The 9168-nt window shown below is 42.9% G+C and overlaps 1 protein-coding gene across 3 annotated transcripts in view; it reads left to right on the plus strand.

Annotated features, from left to right (window-relative positions):
* The window catches only part of RARS1 (arginyl-tRNA synthetase 1), a 1169219-nt gene that overhangs the window by 795995 nt on the left and 364056 nt on the right, over positions 1 to 9168 (plus strand). For all 3 annotated transcript variants that reach the window (XM_044069555.1, XM_044069556.1, XM_044069554.1), the window contains exon 6: positions 239 to 360. In XM_044069555.1, coding sequence (XP_043925490.1) covers positions 239 to 360 — 122 coding nt within the window. The remainder of the gene's footprint in view (positions 1 to 238; positions 361 to 9168) is intronic.

Below are 9168 nucleotides of genomic sequence, written 5' to 3' on the forward strand. Positions count from 1 at the left end.
GAGGTCTGAGGAAGCATCTGGTGGATGTGAAATTGCTTACCTGTTTCATTGCTGGCTTTTTACAATAAATTGTGAATTTAAGTGCTGTAGTCTTCACTGGTCTTTTCGGTGGACTTGTACTCCGCTTATTGCAAAGTAAACATTAGGCAAAAGAATATGAATGGTCCTCCCAGTTTGTCCTTTTAGTCTTTTAACTACTTTCATTTTTTTTAATATGTGCTGTCAATCTTTTTTTCAGGTAGTTGTTGACTTTTCATCCCCCAACATTGCTAAAGAAATGCATGTGGGTCATCTGCGATCAACAATCATTGGAGAAAGCATCTGCCGGTTGTTTGAGTATGTGGGTCATGATGTTCTGAGGTTAGTAAACAGTTTTACATTGAAAGGGTCGAACACTTTAGCAGTTAGCTGGCATGTCAAATGGTAGTGTAATGCTTAAAACTCAAACTTTTCAAATTTGTTTTAATATTTAAGACATTTTCATGCTGGTTAATGACCTTTTTTTAACATTTTCTTAGTATACAAGTTATGTGAATGAGTCACTACTTTTCTTTTTCAGTGATGTCTACCTGCACATTAGTATTTTGGCAGAATAGTAGATAATCACATCCTCAACTAATTCCTTGCTAATCAGTTTAAGCCCTAAATACAATTATTTGGCGTTGAAACACAGAATGTATGACTGCAGACATGAGTAGAGGAAAACTTTAGAGTAAGTTTTATAAGTTACAGAGAACTGCAGTACATGTAATTCAGTAGTTCACTGATAACTCCATTCTTGAGTCAGACATTTTGCAAGGTAGCTGTAAAGATATCTGTATACTTAATGTGATACATTTACGAGTTTTACAAATGACCCTCATAATTATCTTTATTTTAGATACAAGTTTATAACAAATTAATTAGAAAGTAAAGTACTGCCTTACAGGAATTAAACCCAGGTCTGTGGCAATACTGTATGGCTGTGTATTTGATTCTTAAAATCTGCATTGCAAGTGTTTTGTTATTATTTCCATAGAAGTACCTATGACTTCAAATAAGGAATGCCTGATGTGCCCTGTTTGTGCCAACCCTTCCCATTTATGAAATAATCTCTAAATAATACAGTTCATCAGCAGGCCACAGTTTCCTGCTCCTTGTGAGAGTGGTCTTGCAGCTTTTATTGTTTTCCAAATTTCTTTCACTGTTTTTGAAACTGATGTATTTTTCATATATTCATAAGGTATCCTGTTTTTGAAGCTACTATGTCTCCCATTTACTTTGACAAAAGTATTTCCTTTCCATGTCCATGAGTCATGTTTTAGTTACAGCCCTTTGTTCTCTGTGTATATTTATGTTGCAGTCATGCCTGGGATCTCTGCTGCAGTTTTAATCTAATTTGCACCAGTTATCAGAGCTGAGCATGCTTCCTCATCCTTTCACTATGAATGCCATCTACCTTTGAACATTGGATTGACCTGGGGAATAGGTGGTATCTGCCCATGCCATCTTTATATTTTTTTCTTTTTGTGGGCTAATGTGCATGTTGCACACAGAAAAAGCTTTCATCACTCCACCTTGAGCTTAGGCCTATAGGGCTCAGACTAAGCAGGTAAGTACCTCATTGGGAACAGTTTTCCTTACATTATATTATCTTGATTGATTTTGTGTTGTTTTGTCAATGAACTGACATAGTCTTCCTAATGGCATGTCCAGCTATTGGGTTTCTAAATGTTTGCACTTGTAAAATGTGTATTTTGTCCAAATCATGGCATCCCTTATTGCAGGATTTGACAGGGATTTAATAATAAGATGATTTGGAGATGGGAAGTAGCTCTCCATTCATACCTGGACGGCAACAGCCTCAGGGCTGTCATGAAGCTTACTGCTGAGTTGCAGCATCAGGGTAGTGGGGTATCCCATTCAAGAAGAAGAATTATGTAGAGAGGGAGAACTGGGTCCAAGAGGAGACTAGGGGAAGATCCCCGAGCAGGAAGGCTTACTGGATGTTCATCGTGCATACAGCTGCAGTCATAACAGATGGGGTTATCCTGCCATCAGGCAGGTCCTCGGTCAGCCGAATTCCAAAGTCTAGGTCCGGCGTCGGTTGTCGTCGCTTCTTCCCTGACGTCAGTGCGACAGGGGTATAAAAGAACCAGCCGACGCCATGTTCTTCAGTCTTTCTTGCCGCGCGGTGCCTGAAGCAGAAGCAGTTCGCAAGTGCCGGTCGGCCAGCTCCTGAGATTACGAAAAATTTGGAAAACCGAAGTCTTCTTAAAAGCTAAGTACCCCGTTGGGGAAACTTTTCTTGCCTCAGACCGATGTCAGACAAAGTTAATAATTGTATTTCTTGTGGGAAGCAAATACCGCATAAGGATTTCCATTCCCTCTGTATACCTTGTTTAGGCCCAGACCACGACGTCTCGGTCTGTCACTGTTGTGCTACATTCAACAAACGCACTATTAAGCGTCGGGCGGAGTTCGCCCAGCATTTTTATGGAAAGCTTTTAACTATACCATGTCGTCGGATACTCTGACACCGGTTTTGTCTAAAAAACGCAAAGACAAGGACTGACACTCGAGGTCCGCGGCCTCTACCGACACCACGCCAAAGACGACTACACGTGGTCCGGTTCTCAGTGAGGCCCCTACGCAGCCCCTGACTACCGAAGACACATCTTTGGCGGTGTCTCCTGTACCCGAGGTCGCAGGCTCCTCGGCCTACACACCGACTACAGATACCGAAGCCACTCTTGGCGTTGAAACACAGAATGTGGACAGGTCCACCTCCACTCAAGGTGTCTTCAGACCTTCCTCTTCTTTCTCCATCAAGGCTTTCACCAAGTCTAAAGCAACCATGCACCCTAAGAGACCAGTTACACAGGGCCCATCTCCAGGCCCCATGCCTAAGAGACAGATGCTTAAAATGGCTGAGGATTTAATTACTCTAATCAGAGGTTCTCAGCCACCTCCGGACAAAAGGCCCAGAGTGGAGGAAGATTCCCCCTCCTCTGATCAGGGATCCATTATTTCAGAACACTCTGATGATCAGGAACAGGCTTACTCCCCTTTTGAAGACTCTGATGCAGAGGAGTCTATTCCTTCTGTATCCCCCCCTGAGGATTTCTCATTTGGGGAAACTTTGCATACCTTAAGGGAGCACTTCCACTGGGAAGGCCAGGATTATTCAGATTCCAAGAAAAGGCTCAGGGAATTTCTTTTGTTACCCCAGCACAGGCCTCTGGCTGTACCTCCTGTCTTGGACATCCTAGATGATGTTTACTCGGAGGCCTGCCTTAACCCGGACTCTCTACCTCCAGCTCCAGTTAAGCCTGACAGGTACTACAGGGTTCCTGACTCACACCAATTTCTTTACAAAAGCCATGCTGCTGACCTAGAAACCATCTCGCAGGGACCCAAGGGAGTTAAGGCTTCCATTGCCAAAAATCCATTGCCTTCCGAGAGAGATTCCAGATCCTTAGAAAGGTGGGAAAAAAAGGTATATACCTCGGCAACCTTAACCATGAGGGCCTTAAACTGTCAGTTTCTTATGCTAAAATACCAACAGTTTCTGTTATCCCAATTGAAAAGTAAAATGTCACAACCTGAACAACCAGACTTGAAGGAGTTGCAGGATTTGATGCATAGTGCAGAACAAGTGGGTAAACATACCTTACAATGTGGTTTTGATGCTCTAGAGGCCTCATGTAGAGCTGCTGTTACAGGCTCGGTCATACGCAGGCATGCTTGGGTCAAGGAACAAACCTTGCCTGATCATGTCAAAGCTAAATTACTAGACGCCCCTCTTCAAAAGGATGTACTATTTGGGGCAAATGCTGAGGAAGTATTATGAAAAATGGAGGAAAAAGCTAAATCAATGCAAACTGTGAAAGAATTTCTGCAGGTTCAACCACCACGTTTTAGTAGAAATTGGCCTTCCAAAAACTGGTCCTTTCCTGCCATGGACAGACCCCAAAGAGGCAGATACAGGCCCGAGGGGCAGAGGACAACCACAAGGATCGCATAGAGGCAGACAATGGCAAGCTCCTACACCAAGAGGTGGTGAGGACAACTCACAATCTTTCAGAAAGCAAACCCAATGACTTTCCCTTTGCAGGCCAACCAGGTCTCAAATGGCAGCCCCCTTACGAGGAAAGCTGGCACTATTCTCAAAATTGGCATGTTGTCACAAAGGACAAATGGATCCTGGACATTATAAACAGAGGCTACAAATTCCACTTTCATACCCTTCCAAAAATGAGAGGCATGCCAAAACTGCCACACAATCAAAGGGCAGAGGCACAAAAGCAAATTTCAGATCTTATAAACATGAAAGCTATTCAAGAGGTACCTACACACGAACAAGGTCAAAGTTTTTATTCCAGGCTATTTCTGGTGCCAAGGAAGGGAAAAGATTGGAGACCTATTTTGGATCTTTCCATCCTAAACACATTCCTACTGCACCAAAATTCAAGATGCTCACTCTACAGCAACTTCTTCCCATGCTGGGCAAGGAGTCTTGGCTGGTAACATTGGACCTCAAGGAGGCATACCTGCATGTCCCAATAACACAAAATTGCAGAAGATACCTCAGATTTCTTGCAGGTTCAACCCATTATCAATTCTCTGCATTGCCCTTTGGCTTATCTACTGCGCCCAGAGTATTCACGAAATGCCTGGCATCAATAATTGCCTACTGCAGACTTCAAGGGATACAAATATACCCTTATTTGGACGACTGCCTGATCCAAGCGGACAGCAAGCACATTCTTCTGAAACATCTGGCTTATGTAATAATGTTATTAAACTCTCTGGGATACACAGTCAACAAAGAGAAATCAAGGCTAATACCCGCTCGAAATATAATTTTCCTGGGTGCCAATTTGGACAGAAACACCCAGATGGCCTACCTCACGCCAAAGAAGCAGGGGCAACTATTTCAATACTTCAAAACACTGGCAAATTGCACCAGGCTGACTGCAAGGAAAATCCTGCAGGCTCTGGGATTCATGGCGTCTTGCATCTTGCTAATCCCATGTGCAAAGCTGCATATGAGAAAACTACAATGGTACCTAAAAAACATATGGTCTCAACACAGCCACAGTTTGGAAACAATAATACCACTACTTCCATGTCTGCAAAAGGAATTTCTGTGGTGGGCTCAAGCATGTCAAGCAAACACAGGTCTTCCATTCAGCAAGCCTCAAGCAAATCAAGTCATCACAACAGACGCCTCGGACTACGCCTGGGGGGCGCACATGACAGACCGGTGCATTCAGGGCAAATGGTCCCAAAAAGAAAAGCGCCTTCACATCAATCAAAAAGAAATGCTAGCAGTAATAAATGCTATTATAGCTTTCAAGGACCTTCTACAACCAGGTCAACTATTGATAAGAACGGACAACACCACAGTTATGTGGTACATAAACAATCAGGGAGGAACACATTCCTATCCCCTATGCAGACTGGCCATATCACTTTGGAACATGGCCATGGACTTACAAATGGAACTACAAGCACAGTACTTGCCAGGCAAGGAAAACACGCTGGCAGACAACCTAAGCAGGAATATGACAGATCCACACGAATGGATGTTGCATCCAAAAGTTTTTACAGAAATAATCCAAGAATAGGGAAGGCCAGACATAGATCTCTTTGCCTCCCACAAAAATCATCAATTGACAAAATTCTGCTCGAGGACCTTCCACCCAAAGGCCTGGAGAGTGGACGCTCTCTCTTTCAGCTGGACATCAATGACAGTTTATGCCTTCCCGCCTCTTCCTCTGCTGCCCAAAGTCCTATTGAAGACCAGAGCAGACAGACCAAAGATGATCCTCATTGCTCCGGACTGGCCAAGGCAACACTGGTACCCACTCCTGAGGAGCCTGACCCATTCCCCTCCATGGACCCTGCCTCTAATGCCTCTTCTTCTGACTCAGCACAGCTTCAAAACTCTTCACAGTCAGCTAAAAACACTCAATCTAGCCGCATGGAAGATTCCTTAACATCACAGCAGGCCCTACTCTCCAAGGAGGTGCAGGATGTCATTTTGTAGGCCAGAAGGCCATCAACTAGAAAAGCTTACTCCGCAAAATGGAAACGTTTTTGTGTCTGGAATGAGAAAAAGGGCCAGAACCCTGGAAAACTGAATTTACCTCAAATTCTACAATATTTGGCTGAACTACTAAGCAGTGGACTTTCGTTCTCCTCCATCAAAATCCATGCCTCAGCCATTTCTGCAGAATACAACACTGATCCCCCTTTATTCTCTCACCCTCTTTTAAGACAGTTCCTCAGAGGGGCTAAGAATTTAAGACCTCCAAGGAAACAACCAATACCTGCTTGGGACCTAAATTTCATTCTGGAAAAACTGACTTTGCCTCCTTTTGAGCCAGCTGCTTCATCAGATTTGCAGTATTTGTCCTGGAAAACAGCTTTCCTTCTGTCTATCACTTCAGCTCGTAGAGTTTCAGAACTACAGGCCCTCATGGCTGTCCAGCCTTTTATCATCTTCCATCAGGACAGAGTTTCATTACGAACCAACCCTTCCTTTATGCCTAAAGTGGTATCCAGGGTAGCTTTAAATCAGGCCATACATTTACCTACTTTTTATCCCAATCCTCAAAACAAAGGGGAGAGATTACTACATTCCTTGGACATCCACAGGCAACCGCATTATTATTTGGACAGAACAAAGCCTTTCAGAAAATCAGAACAGCTCTTTGTGGCCTATGCGGTAGGAGCTCCAGGAAAGCCAATTTCCAAGCAGACAATCTCAAAATGGATAGCCCACTGCATACGCTTTTGCTATTCCTTTCATGGCAAAACTGTTCCTACAGGCATTAGAACTCACTCCACCTGGGCCACAGCCACCTCTGCAGCCTTCCTCAGAGGAGATCCTACCAAGGATATCTTGGAAGCAGCCACTTGGAGTTCTGTGCATACCTTCTCCAAACACTACAACCTACCATTATACTCCAAATCTAGAGCAGGCTTTGCCACTGCAGTCTTGCAGGACATTTTGGCTCCTCCTAGTTCCACCTAGTGCCTACCACCCCTTTCTTAGCTTTGGGATTCTACCCATCTGTTGTGACTGCAGCTGTATGCACGATGAACATAGTACAGTTTTGTACCTACCATAAATGTAGATGTTCGAGTGCTAATACAGCTGCAGTCCAGGTTTCCCTCCCTCCTTCCCCTCTGGGGGTGTTCTTTTATGGTGTATTTGCTTACAACTACTGTTTTTTTGGATTATATTGCATTGCATTACTTCATAATTTTATGTATTGCCTTCCTTCTGGGGGCACCTGACATCTGGGGCAAGAAAAACTGAAGAACATGGCGTCGGCTGGTTCTTTTATACCCCTGTCGCACTGACGTCAGGGAAGAAGCGACGACAACCGACGCCGGACCTAGACTTTGGAATTCGGCCGACCGAGGACCCGCCTGACGGCAGGATAACCCCATCTGTTATGACTGCAGCTGTATTAGCACTCGAACATCTACATTTATGGTAGGTACAAAACTGTACTTTCTCCATAGGTCACAGGGCATTGAGTCTCCAGAAGTACTTGAGCAGCTCCGGCTCCGACACATGCCAGTACTGAGGCCACTGTCATTGTCCTTTTGGAGGCCAAGATGCCTTTGAACAAGTGCTTGTTCTGCAGCGCCAAAGTTAAAGAAATTCCTTCTGAAAGGATGCGAGTCCCTAGGTGTCTCACTTGGATTGTACTATTTTAATTACAGAAGCAGAGGGTAATTGCCTCTCCATGATGGTCAGAGAGGATGTCAGCCTTTTGTAAGTCAGAGCCTAGGGATGTCTTCCCAAATAAAAATGGTAACTGGTTTTATATATACATATATACATATATATATGTATGTGTGTGTGTGTGTGTGTGTATATATATATATATATATATATATGTATATGTATACACACATTTATATATATATATATATACATTTATACACACACACACACACACACACACACACACACACACACACACACACACACACACACACACACACACACATATTTTTAATCATTTTGTTGCCTGGGAAAGTCCGACTAGGACAGAGTCTGTTTTCAGCAGGGACCCAGGGAGAAATGCTCCAGACGCATGTCTTTGGATTATATATAATGTATATATATTTGGATTATATATATATATATATATATATATATATATATATATGGTTGCTGTCAAAAATTCAAAAGTCATAATGTAATGTCGATGTACTGCATATTAAATAACTGAAAATGTCAAACTATATAGTCAAAGACATCGAATTCAACATTTTCAATGTCTTCTTTTTCTTATACCTACTGCTACTTACCTGTTGGCTTTCCAGCAGCACAAGCATATGCAGTTCAGTACTGCACATCACTGTAATTTATGTTTTTGCAGGAGGGCAAGCCCCACTGCACACCCCATTTCCTGCAAATTATATATTACAATTCCAAGATCACACTATAGTGAGGAAAAGGGTAAATTTACCAATCCACACTGTACCGCATCTCTATTCGTAATGTCGAACACATATGAGCGAGTGATGCACAGTGGCATTTGCTGAAAGGACACTCATAGAATTGTAGTTTGACACTACGGGAATCAGCCAAAACACATTCTGCATTCATGTGTTCACCAAACCTCAATCCTACATTTGATAGTAAACCATTTATATATGTGTGTGTGAGTGTATGTGTGTGTGTACATATATATATATATATATATATATATATATGTATATATGTGTGTGTTTATGTATGTATGTATGTATGTATATATATATATGTGTGTGTGTGTGTGTGTGTGTGTGTATATTTGTATATTTGTGCCTGGTTCAAGGCTCCAGAGAGCACCCCTGCATTACCAGGCTATAACTCATACCACACTTTTCAGCTGTGTAACCTGGACCGAAACACCAAAGGCGGAGGTATATTCATATTCATTAAGGATGTTCACACCTCCAGGCTAGTTGCTTAGCCTAATGCATCCGAGGTTATCCAAGTGTAACTATCTCTGGGCAAAACTGCAATCCAAATTGTAGCTTGCTACAGATCCCCCACCATGCCCCAGGATTCCCACTCCTCTTTTCTTGATGTACTGGAAAGTTGTAGGGTTCAACCAAAACACCCTAATAATGGGTGACTTCAACTACTCCACCATTAACTGGGAAAACTAC

This window comes from Protopterus annectens, chromosome 4.part0 (genome assembly GCF_019279795.1).
Source record: "Protopterus annectens isolate FY-2018-M chromosome 4.part0, PAN1.0, whole genome shotgun sequence".
NCBI classification, from domain to species: domain Eukaryota; kingdom Metazoa; phylum Chordata; order Ceratodontiformes; family Protopteridae; genus Protopterus; species Protopterus annectens.